This window comes from Ambystoma mexicanum, chromosome 5p, assembly GCF_040938575.1.
Source record: "Ambystoma mexicanum isolate Mex_15411 chromosome 5p, UKY_AmexF1_1, whole genome shotgun sequence".
Taxonomy (NCBI): domain Eukaryota; kingdom Metazoa; phylum Chordata; class Amphibia; order Caudata; family Ambystomatidae; genus Ambystoma; species Ambystoma mexicanum.
This window is the reverse complement of record NC_090930.1, coordinates 519510440-519523607: the sequence shown is the minus strand read 5'-3', so window position 1 is coordinate 519523607 and position 13168 is coordinate 519510440. Positions and strand designations below refer to the sequence as shown.

General features: G+C 41.6%; 1 protein-coding gene across 1 annotated transcript in view; it reads left to right on the top strand.

Annotated features, from left to right (window-relative positions):
- Positions 1–13168, top strand: part of RPS6KA6 (ribosomal protein S6 kinase A6) — a 905586-nt gene that overhangs the window by 376978 nt on the left and 515440 nt on the right. Inside the window, exons 11-12 of the mRNA XM_069612921.1 lie at positions 5164–5252; positions 8365–8429. Coding sequence (XP_069469022.1) covers positions 5164–5252; positions 8365–8429 — 154 coding nt within the window. The remainder of the gene's footprint in view (positions 1–5163; positions 5253–8364; positions 8430–13168) is intronic.

The window sequence follows — 13168 nt, the reverse complement described above, 5'->3', positions numbered from 1 at the left end:
CTAATAAATATTTACCTTATTAGGACATCAAAATATCGAATTAAACATTTCACCAACGTAACGTCTAAGCTAATACATTTCCCACGTTCTCAATTGTTTTATGCTGCTTTGATGGTGAGCTTCAACCCTTTTCCATCCAGGTGTTATAGAGAGTCTTAAAAGTTCTTTAGGAAAATCATCCACCAAGCCTTTTAGCCTTTGATTTTCTCAGAGACCTTGTTTGTTAGCGCCCCAGAAAAGATGTTTTGGTGGCAGTATATTATTACTTACTAATTTTGGAAGTTTGTGCTTTGTGCATGTTGAAAAAAATGTGCTCTCGTTATCGAGTTTGGTATTTTTAGGCCAGTAAAAGTATATCTTTATATTTAAAGAAATGGGGATTTTGTGGAATCGGATGCTTTACTTGCATCCAGTAATTCCCATTCATGAAACTGGTTTAAAGCAAATGTCTATGGCATGTCTTCAAATCGAACAACACAAAATTAGATCTGCTTTGTATGCCATACACTGCAGATGCCTCTGGTCTACACACCAACTCCGCTGTGATGGCAATACAATCCTTTACACTGTGAAGGGATCATAAAGTAAGGCACAGCCAACAGATTCAGCTTTCTTAGAAAAAGCTTTATTTAATTTAAATGTCAGGATGGAGTAAAGCCTACCTTGCCCTATGCTTAGGTGGGATTTTCCTACCTAAAGAAGTCTAAGGGTAGTCTGTATCAGTAAGTTCAAATGAAAAGTCTGTCTTGCCCTCACAACTGAATCTAAACAATGTGTAGGGATGTCAGCAGCAAAAAAATAGTGTTTAAAATGAAGTAACGAGCTGTTGGGCACATATATCATTTTTATGCTTCATCCCCTCTCCTAGGTAAACTTCCAGCACTTTTTGCCGGACTTCTGAACTTTTAATGAAAGCCTCAATGAGTGGAGTCTTTTTCCACTCATTCATTCTTATGGGCTCTGTCTTTTGGAACTGTGTTTTACCTGGCCCATGGAGTCTACTTTTCTCCATATCTCTTAAGGCATCTGTATTTTACTATTGAATCACCCAGCTCCTTACAGGCAGTGTTGCACCTTAGAGATTATTTTTCTTTATCCTAGAGTAACTATAGTTCTAAAACGTTATATTCTGAGAGACTGACACACACCATCTAATGTGGAGTGTCAAGGGGATACTTAGTATCCCCCTTCTCTCTGCTACTGTGACTTTTTAGTCACATAGACAACCTTTGGTTATGGCTTGTGGCAGTGGACATATCCTACCAACTATTATGTGATTTCCTACTGCAGGCTATGTCCATAGCCCTGGTAGTGCACAATAGGGGCACCCAAGTAACAACTTGAGGTCTTCTTTCTTTTTTCATTATTTCTAGCATGGTTCTTCTTTGTCAGCCCTTCTTCTAACATTCTGGGAGAGGGATGCCTGTGTGTGTGTTTTGCCTTTGGCGGGAACCCTTGGGTGTCCCTGCCTAGGCTCCAGTTTGTCTGGGCAGGCAGGAAGTGGGGGAGGAGTTTTTCACTGCTCTTTGTCTACCCGAGTGCCTGAATGGAATAGCTCCCGCTGGGGGTCTGGCTATCTTGATTGTACAACCATCCGTCCCTTTCTGTGAACGGCTTAGATTGCAGGAGAGTGTGCACTGAAACTGAATAAAAGGTTGAGGATCCTGAGGAGAAAGGCAAGTCGACCACTGAAAACTGAAGAAACCAAAGAAGACGACCAGAGATGCCTGCAGACTCTTTGCGATGCTGTGAAGAGACTACTGCTGTCCTGATCCTGTTTTTCTATGCAACAGAGGAACTCGGAAGAGGACTCCGCTTTCCCTTTTACTGGTGGGAACAACCAGTCCCAAGTCCAGCTTTAATTTGAGCCATATCCCTTGGTCCTGAAACTTTCCAGAGCTCTGGAACCCCAATACCAGGAGACTGGCAACCCATTTTAAGTGCATTGTCGTGGAAAGGCCTTGTTGAGCTCTCAAGGACCCTCCAGAGACACAATCCAACTCATTCAAGTCCCCTCACCAGAGTGCAGGACTGCAGAAACATATGAAGATTGACCAGGCAAATCATGTCCTTTGTTGATGCAGAAAAGGAGTCAAAACTGCATAGTGACCAGAGAAGTTGATGGAAGCCGTGCCAGTGGTCATCCCTCACTGCTGCTGAAAGATCCCATTCATTGTCCTGCCTTTCATTAAGACCAAGGAATCCAGAGCTCTGGTCCAGCACTGCCACACGGAGGAGAATCCAGCCACAAACGTTTCTTCAAACCAAAGGTACTATGGGGGAAAAGGTAGTAATTAACATAATCGGAAAAGTCATTCTAGAGCATTGGAGTGCACGTAGAGGTGTGCAGGGCAACCCCCTCTTAACTCTGACCCAAGCTGCTGCCTGTGGCCCTTTAGCAAGTCTTTTAACGGGGTCTCCAACATTGGTTAGATCTTTGATCCTAGAGACTAGAAAATATCCACAGGAGTTTTCATTGTTCGGCTGCTTTACAAGACTTTAAGCCTCTCTGAACTGCCTTTTAGATAGAGTTGCGTTTTGGACTATAAAACCTTGCTGTGTGAAGAAACTGCCTCTAGAACCTTAAGCTCTGCTAGTGTTAAACTAACCAACTGTTTTCCTTCCTAAAAATCACTACCTTGTATTGTTTTGCTAACTTTTTTAATTTTCCGTATTACTTTATGGGTGTGTGTTATTACCAATAATATGGTAGACCTGTCAAACTCTGTAACAATTGTGTAACTGTTCAGCAACTACCAACTAAGTAGTGGCCTTTAAAAAGTATCTAAACATATTCCTATATATTTTGGTTTATTGTACTAAGTATTTAAAAGTGAATCTTGTGTAAATATAATACTTTTATATAAAATATACATTTATGTGTAGTGATTCTTTGGTGTGCATTTCTGACTAGGTTCAGTGTACTTAGCTACAGCTCACATCTTCCTCTTATGCTAAGCCTGACTGCTCTGCTTCTCTATCAAGCTTCCTGAGCAGTACCGTCTGATAATAAGAGTTGGGGGGTGAGGGGGTTATATACGAACCACTGGTATAGTTTTGTAAAGTCCACTTAACTGTGGACTTTGGGAAAACTGCCCTAACACAAGCTTCTTCAGCTTTTTGGCTTTCTCTCAGCTTCCCCTTCCCCAAGTTCAAAGCAGTTCCACAAAGACCTCTGGGTTCACTTCCCCAAGAGTCCAACACAATTCATAAAGTCTCAGGGTTACTTTCCCCAAGATGCCAGCTCGCTTGCAAAAACCCAAATGTCAGTTCAAATCTTCTGGCTTTCAAAACAGTACCAGTTCAACTCCTTGTTCATTCAGGCTTTTCAATAGTTCAGATATATTGCTCCATCTCAGCATTTACCAGTTGCTTCAGCAGCTGTTAGAACATACACACTTCTTTGCAATTGCTTTCCTTGGTTCTTTCCCAGTGGGGTTAATTCAGTCTAGGTGCAGTTGTTGGACCACACGGTCCACCCATTACAGGTCTTGCAACCGATAATCATGTACACCTTGCCGTACTTCTGTTTTCTTCAGTTTTCGTTCCACACTGTTTTTTTTCTCTTAACCTGTAATCCAGTGGCTCTTATATCTTGAATCAATACTTATTTCACATTCTTCTTAGCAGTCTTTTTGGCTTCACCGCAACTTTTATCTCATACAGTTCGCTCCATGAGATTTACTTTCTCACTTCCTTGCTTTCACTTCATTCATAAATGCTCAGAATTGTTAATCACTTGCTTTGTCGCTGTATTCAAAAACATACTCATTATATCCTTTAGTTAGTTTGATATTCAATAATGCTCTTTGCACCTTTCAAAAGTACTTCTACTTGGTCACTTCCTCATCATTCACAGTCATCTCAATTGACCTTCGATAGCATGTGCAATAAGATTTAGTTCATTCGGCATTCAGACATGCCTGTTTTCAGCCCCTGGTGCACCCTTTTACGAGTGTTCCCTTCTTTGCACTCACCGCTATGCAGTTGCTCCGCCAGGCTTCTCGGTTTACTCTTTTCTCCCCCTTTCAGCGGGATCCGCAGCGAGCAGCGCTCGCTATCCTCAGCAGTTCACATTCCCGCTCTTTCATGGCGGGAGCTGTTAAGAGACCACCTCGCTCTCTCAACCGCTGGAAGTACCCGGGGAGCTCCGGTGCCCCACAGGTCCTGCCGTGGGTACTGGGGAAGGAGGACTGCAGGAGTCTGGCCAGCCTTGGCCCCAGCGTCACCCTCACACTCCTGCTTAGCCTGGCTTTCCTCCAGCCGGTTTCTCTACAGCCTGCTCTGCCGTGATAGGCCACCCCCTTCTCCTTCTTATACACCTGGATTCTGTTAAAAGCCTGCAGGTGCATGTCCTCCACCTCAATTGCCTGACCCTTGTAAAGCCCATTAGCGGGACACGCCTGACCATTGTAGTTGAACTCCTCAAATGCCCTCTTCCTCGTCTCAGTACCAAAGTGGTGTGAATGCAGGGAAGTGTGCATAACTTCTAGTTTCTTCCTCGTCCCAGTCTTAAGGGGAAAGGGCTGGAGGACATTTTGGTAAGAATAACGAGGCAATGACTGACAGTAGCCTGCAAAGACATGGGAAATATTGGATTCACCTTGACAAGGGAAATGGGGAGACCATGTCTCACCCAAAGACGTCCTCTTCCCCGGAGTTCCTCCACCCAGGTGATTCTCCCTCGCATATCCACCCCCAGGGTCAGGATCCATAAGTGATGGCCTTTCCCTGGTCCCCTGCGCACAGGATGCCAGGGGAAAAGAGGTGAGGATACCCTCAGGTTCCTCACAACCCCCATGTTTTTTTTCTGGTTCTGAGTATTTGTTTTTTTTGGAGAGTAAGACACAGGCATCACTCATGAAGGGGTGTCAGTTCCCCATCACTCGAACCCACTTGAAACCAGTGCAAAGACTTGGACTTTTGAAACTTTAAGCTGTTAGAGGAGAATTTTCATAGATATGTACACCAATGTGTGGCACCCATTAAGAAAATGATTAGAAGTGAACAATGCAAATCTTAAAAATTGGAACTACTTGGTACCTTACAGAATTGTGCAATAACGAAATTGGGCAGTAGTGGGTCTTTTATAAATGTCTATGCAACGGTTGTATTGCTGTACTTGTATCACAGTGAAGCACCAAAACGTGTCTCTTTTTTTAGATCTAAACTAGGTATGCCACAGTTTCTGAGCCCAGAAGCCCAAAGCCTGTTGAGAATGCTGTTTAAAAGAAATCCTTCAAACAGACTAGGTGAGATGGTACTTTGTATTATTTAAAAGGATTCTGAATATGGCGCACTTAGTCAAAGGTGTTTCATAACTTAGGTGATCGCAGCCAGATATGTTAGTTTTTTGTGCTTTAATGCCAATGTTAGCTACTAAAATAATGTTCTTATTTACGTTGCAAACTCTTAAATTCTGATTGTGTCGCTAGTATTCTTTGCTTTATATTTCTGTAATAAAATGTCAGACCAATTGTGTCAATCATCATGAGTAATGTAACCACTATCTGTAAAGATGTTACCGGTCTGCAAACTAGTTAATGGAAAGGTGTGTACAAAGCCTTGTATTCTCCTTTCCACCTGGGGCAAATTGGCCATCAAGTCTTGATCATACAAAATGATGTACCTGTGTCTTCGTGCCCTCTTAAATCGAGGCTTGCCAAATGAGGGGGATGAAACATACTGCAGTTAGATCTAGTTGAAGAAGTGTAAGACTGCCAATGTAAGCGGTTCTACCTTTTTTCTTTTTCTAATAGAGAAGTTCTGAGAAATATCCAAGCCTGTTGATTGGTATTGAGTAGCTGATGATCCTGAAAGCAGAAACCTAGGAAGCATGCCTGTTCAGCTCGCCTCCCAGAAGGGGTCACATTTGCCACAAATACTCAATCTCATGTGGCATCTTAAGTTTCACACTGGCCAATTTGTAGGGACATACCGATTTGAGGTCAATGCTGTAAAGCTAATGTTAGATTTCCGTTGTCTTCCGTTGTCTTTGCAGGTGCAATGATGCTTAATCTTGTAAATAACTGCTATCACCTGCAATGTTAATGTAGTTTTTTACCTGGTTGGTTCCTGAAACTTGCAATTCACCGTAATGCACTGTTGATAGTAAATTAAAGAACCCTCCAGTTGGGTTATGAAAACCGCACACAAACAAAAATAAATTTTTTTAAAAAAAGATGCAGTTGAAATGCTGTGCAGGGCTTTTGACACCTTACACACGCAGTGAGGAAACCGCTGTTGTCGAATGTGCAGTACACCAATGCCCCTGATAGGAAGATACCTAATGTGAAAACATTGTTGTCTCTGCCAAAATCAAAATAGCATTCAAAATCATAATGCAATTGTTTGTAACACAGGAATTTAGAATAGCATACAAATGACAGTTGAGCTTTTTTTGTGTGTTTTTTTTGTTTTTTAAATGACGACAAATGACATGTAACTTAACAAAAGATCAATATGTGCAATTGCCAGGGGTTGGAAGCTATTAAGCTCCTGCTTGTAGCATAAAAGAACACAATTAGCCTGCCATCTACGGCAACCATGAGCTACATTTGATTCCCCAAGACCACTGGTGCCAGACAAACATACCTAGCTGACATTACCTCTGTGTGTTTGGAATGCCTACTTCAGAACATTAGGACACACGTAAAAGTGATTAGACATATTGTGGGTCCAAATAATGAACAAATGGTTTATGTGTGCTCTTTGTTTGATTTATATCTCGCTCTGTGCTACTCTGTCATTCCACCCCCCCACCTCCCCCAAAGAGATCTCCTCCTGTGCTGGAGGATACCTGATAGCGGGGAGATGCATTTAGCTCATTCTATCAAATCCTTACTTTGTTCCTGAAAGATGGTCCTTGTATTACAAATCACAAATGAAGTTTTCAGTGAAACTAGAAATTTGTGGTTGCTTTCAAAGGCTTAAAACTAGAAGTCTGCCACAGTTACCATTGGCGGCCATCTTTCACCTTTGAGATAAGTGATCTAGTAATGCAGAAGAATTCCTCTGTGCAAACTGATAGATACATCTGCAATGGTCATTCATTGTTCCTGTTCTTGGTATGCGTGAAAATTGTTGGGGAATGTTCTGAGTTTTTTTTTTTTTTTATGATGCAAGAACCCAGTTTGACACCTGTATTGCTTTACATGTCGGTTCCAGACTTCTTATCCTTCAATAACACATTGTTTAATAGTAAACAACATACTCCAATTTGACAAAACAAGACTATTCCACCAGTATTGTATGGGAATCTCTTGCACAGAAATCTGCCCAAGACTAGTCAAACCCTGCTACTTCCCACAGTTTGGGTTAATATTTTTGTGGGTGATCTTTGCTTGGTATCTAGCACTGCGCACATTGACACTCTAGCCCACTCTACTTGCCTCTGACTCTGTGTCCATGACCTGGAGTGTGCCATTCATCACCTTTCCTGAGTTCTGAGGCTGCCTTTCACGTGGTTTTGAATGTACTCGGCACCTTGACCGGCCTCCTGTTTGTTGCATTCCTTGCCCACACCATTTAGTCTTTTGTGCATATGAACCCATCATGCCCCCATTGTCATCAATGAGTTGTGTGAAAATCCTGTCCACAGCTTCTAGTCCCTAAAAGCCTGACCAGAACCTATTCCAACCATTTAGTTTATAGGAATGCACATTTATTTCTGTTGATTATCACATAGTTTACTTGATCAATGTACACAAGTCTATATATACATGAGCCTCAGTAACCGCATTTGCTAACTGATCCCTTTGCTCTCTCTGCCAAGGCCTTCATCAGTCATGCGTTCAATATACAGACCACCTTCTCTTATCAGTGGTTCTATCACCTTCAGGTGTGTCTGTGTTTTGTAATGCTATTCTCCCTGATGAAGGGCATCCTGTACCGGCTAATTGGGCTATTGTAGTCACTAAGGTTTCAGGAAAGTCCTCCCTTCCAGAGATCAAGAAAAGATTGCACTGGAGTATCACAAACTTTAAATACAAGTAGTTCCAATTACAATGATTAAATAGACCATAATTTGTTTGTAGTCCGACTCATGTAAGTCAACTGTATGTGTGTATGCTGTGCATGTGTGGTACTAGTTTGAGGGTGGGGTATGGACAACACCCCACAGTTGAAGAAAATAAAAGTCCACAAAAGAGTCGCAATACAAGACCACAAACTAAATGAAGTTGATTTAATCACATAGACCTGGGTAAGTACATTTAAGTGTAGTGCTATAGTTGTAGCAATTTAAACTACATTTGAATGAGCACCATGGATATTGTGCCATTTAAGCTGTTCTTGGTCATTCATCTGTTTTGAAGTGATAATCTACATAGGATACAATATGAAGATCAACTATTTTTTCCATAGGTGCTGGCCTTGACGGAGTAGAAGAAATCAAAAGGCATCCATTTTTCTCAACTATTGACTGGAATGTAAGTTTTTAAAACAACGACTGGTATGCATTACAACACCTTTTATTTGAGGAACTATTAAGTTTATGTTCCTTGGATGCTGAGGTAGCTGTCTGCAGCTTCTATTCAGCAGGAGCTTACAATTCTGCAAGCCTAAATAATAAGAAACCATTTCAGAGTACTTGGCTTTCATAAAATACTTTTTGACATGTTATGTTATTTATGTATGTGTTCTTTTAATACACCACTAAGAAGCTACAGAGGGTCAGCCACAGTACAAGCACAACCCTTTTGTATAATCTTATGACTGTACCCTAACTTAAATAATCCCTAACTTCCTGATCATACCTGTTATGGTCAACCACCACTTATATGGGCTCAACTAGAACTCTTGATTCCTTATGAAACAAAACCAGCAGCTTGATAAGCTGCAAGAGATACTGGCCCTGATGCTGAGAACCAAAGCTGATATGTGATCTGTAACACTAAGCCCCAAGATGCTCTTGCTTACATTGGGAAGTTCTGGGAATCTCTCAATTTGAGCATCTGCGGCTGTTTAACTGATGCCTAGTCCAACACAAGGTAAAATGTCATCAATGGCAGTTCTATTGGTGATGAAGCAGACTTCAAGGGAGGAGGGTTACTGTGAAGCCACTGATGTACTGTCTGTCTGGTTTGCTAAAGGCCCACCCTTGGAGCTGGTAAGGCAAATAGTGCCCAGTAGAACCCTTCCTGGTAATATACTAGGTCCTGACATTGTTTCCTGTTACTTGTAGTTTTAATATTCTTTTGTCTTGGGTAGCAACCACAGGCCTCTCATGATGCTATTTTCTAATGTTCTTTGTGTCTAGGGATTCCTCTTCTGTTTTGTGTCCATGCAAGAAACAGGGCAGCAAGGCTTTTGAAAAGCATGGGAATCTTCAATTTGTGTGAACCAGTTGTGATTCCCGGGCAGAGGGAAGAGATTCCTGGTTTCCTCGGGTCCATCTGGCTGCTTGATAAAGTTTGTTGTCTGGTGATACTGGCAGAGCTTTGCCATTAAATTGCATCTTGGAGAAGTACAGAGTCTGTCAGAGCACCCACACGGTTCTTCATTAGATCTTTGCTATTAAGTTTAAGGTCACTGGAGGCAAGTAAGCTACTGAGCTGCCACAGACAGCAAAATATCCAACAAGTCTGGAAAAGACCCTCACTTGGGACTAGCCATAGGTGGCTCTCAAATAAGGACTGGGCTGCTTGGGCCTTGATCTGGAGAGGCTGTTCCCCACCCCAACCTCCACCAAAACCATATGCACAAGTTCAGATCTTTGCACCAATTGGCATTTAGCTGCTTTGATGATTAACTCGACTCTGTGAAGTACCTGTAACACCTGATGGAGGTGGGTGAAATGCTCCTTTCAGTTGTTACTGAAGGCAGACCTGTAACTCGGGGCTCTATAGCTATGTGATGTTATGTTTCACTGGCCTTTGAAAAGAGGTGGGTGCATTCTACAATCCAAAGGGCATTACGCCCACTAGCAAAAGCCCTCCTTTGTATAGAATCCTGTCTTCCCCTTGATGCATTCAGTTATGACAATCTGACTAAAATCCAAGGTCAAATGGAAGATAATCAGAAGCTCAGCTGGCCCAAACTGTCAACCAGCTCATCAGGGTGCATATCTGTCTTGGTGACGGTATTAAATCCATGCGTTGGACCGGTAACTTTTTGTTTACAAGTGGTCTCATATTCATGGAAATGTATGTTGCATGCGATCCCAAACACTAAATGAAGAATTTGAGGTATGTATGCCCAAAGGAACATTTTGGAAAAAATGCGTTCAAATGGTGAATTACAAACCAGATTTGCCCATATACAGGTATTCAAAAGTAGCACAACATAACAAAAACATTGTATGCGTCATCTAGAAGAAAAATGTACTGGGAGTTTTATAACACAATCATTATTTGAAAGGGTGGTGGGTAATGATGGTAGAGGTGGAAGTAAAGGGATAGGGTGACTAAGAGGGAGAATAGGAGGAGCATGAAAGCTGGCAGCATCAATCTTAGTTTGCTGATGTAGCACTCAAGACTGCCCAGAGGCAGATTCCAAGTGCTACAGGGGAGCAGAGCAGAAAGGAATTTGAATGGATGACGAAGTGCATTTATGGTTATTGGCTTATGGAGAAAGAGAAGGGGTTGCTTGTTAAAGGCAGGTTCTAGGTTCCTGATAGTCCTGGTTGTAACCATCAAAATGACTTCAGATCCTTGCTATGGTAAACTCTGACCAAAGTTGCAGAGAAAGTGAGCCGCCTTTATATTGAATTTCAAAAAGACTATACTCCAATAACCGTTACCTTACTCCATTGCATTGTATTCAATTTCGTTGCTGCAACATGCCTTCATTTTCATCTGTAGAATTAGTTTCTTCACTTCAAAAAACATATTGGGAGCGAACGATGGTCTGTGGCACAAATCCTTACTAATACGTATTTAAATATTTATTTTAAAAATGACGTTGCCTAATGGTGCAGTTGGCGCTGTACTTAAGTGATCAAATTAAACACTAAGCAATTGAGTAAGGTAAAATTGATGAACATTAAGTTATTGGAGTAGTCCTTTTGCTTAAATTAAATATAAGGAGGCTTGTGTTAATGCTTTCATTTGGTGCAGATCTGTGCTTTGATTAATGGGTGCCACAGAGGTATGTTCAAAAGTATGAGGTGTATAATTGCATTGAATTAAAATAAAGAAGGTGCTAATAATTTGTAAATATACTTTTTTAGATATTAATATTACCCAGATGAAGACGAGACTTTGTTGATGAACTACCATAGAGATTATTCTTCGGAACTAGTGATTACTTGTAGGCATAAGAAGAAATGACATAGGATACAAGGCAAAATAAAAAAAAAAAAACAAGACATGAGTTTAATGAAAAGAACTACTATTTTGTAAGAATTGATTGTATTTATGGATAACCATTGACTTACATGATGAATTCTGATGGATTTTAGATGTGTGCTTAAGATGTATAAAGTGTGTCAATGTGTTTAAAATGGTACACATGTAAAATAGAATCTATTTTTGTGCACTGTCAAATTAATTTTCACCCTAATAGGTTTCAGAATAAATACAAGAATATAGAATGTTTGTTGTAAAGTAGTAGGCTGTAGTCGGATGCAGGGTTAACAAGTTAAGATTTATTGCTGTTAACCTTTCCACCAGCCCCTCTGTATAAACAACAAAACATGCTTATTTTTGGCTCAGCCGACTTGCGCTGTAACGGGTTAATCAATTCAGAGTTCGTAGGAATGTCCTCTTAGGCTTCTCGCCTCTTTGAAAGAATAATAAACAGCTCACATAAATTCTCTTTTCTCGGACGCTAGCTTTCCGTTCCTTCGCCAGCTGTCCAATATGGGTTTTCAAAAACAGAGAAGGTAAACCCACGGAAGCACTGTCCTTTGAAATGGCTTACGGCCAGGTTTCCCTTGTCAATGAATCCACCTCGGGTGTGTTTTTCTGCGCTGCCGCTCCTCGATCCTTTCCTGGTGGAGAGTCTGCCTCTTGATAAGGATCTCCATGATACCGCTCCGTCAGCCTCCTAGTACGCCCAATGTACATCACCTGGGGATTCCTCCCACTCCTCTGTTGTCTCCGGCCAGTGCTGCTGCTGTAATGAGATACCTGGTGAGTTTCCCGGGGCTTCTTTTAACTCATGCGCTGCTCCTCCCCTCATTCAGCTTCCACCTGCCTTTCCTGCCCACTTCCCACACCTGCAGCTAGTTTTCCTTCTCCCCTCCACCCCGTTCCATGTACTGTTTGTCCATCCCAACCTGTACTTCTGTGTGTGTACCGGTCACTATACCGCATGACTGGGCGGTACCTATAACGCTTCCCTTTGTTCATTTTGCCCTTTCCCCCACCTTGACTCCATTTCTCGTGGTGGTTTATGGGACATGTAGTTTTGTTTTGTCCTGCTCATATAACCTTTTGGGCGCTGGGTCTGAAAGTTAGAATGGGGTTGTCTTTTATCTCCATTGCCTCTTTGACCTCCTCACAGTCGTATTAAATACCTCCTGCAGATGTTGATTTGATTAACTATAATTGTAATCGCAGATAATTCTGAAATTAATTTGTAATCATTTTCTCACTCAATATGTCTTTTAGCACTCACTGGTCTTTCAGTGAACAGTAACGGAAATTCAGTTATGGTCCTTGCTGTAACAGATTGATGGGTTTCAGGTCCTGCATCTTTGTTTAAGCTAAGCAGGTGCCCCACTTTTATTATATCTTAGGGGTTCCAATGCCATAGGTGTGTGGTTGCTTACTAAGGTTCCCTTTTTCACAGATTTGCTATTTTAGACCAACCCTTAGTTTTTACTACATCAAATCCAGACCAAGTAGTAATTGACCGCTAATGACGTGCCTGGAAATATCCCATCTCCTCCGACATCCGGGAGACCTACAGTAGCCTACAGTTCTTATTTAGGCAGAGTCCGTGTGCACAATCTCCTCTACCTGCTGGACTACTGGATTTTGCTCTCTTCCCTGAGTGGGAACCTTTTTCCACATGCACTCATTCTGTTACCGCCTTTTGGGATACTTGCATTTATTTTTCTTTGAGTTAAACTTTCCTCCAGGTTTCATGGAATCTGTCTTTTGACTTTTGCATCACACAGCTCTCTCTATGCAAAGTTGATGGTAGCCCTTTGGTCTTCCTTTTTTTTTTCTTTCTGTTATAGAAGGATATTTGTATCCTTCCTATCTTTTATATTGTGAGA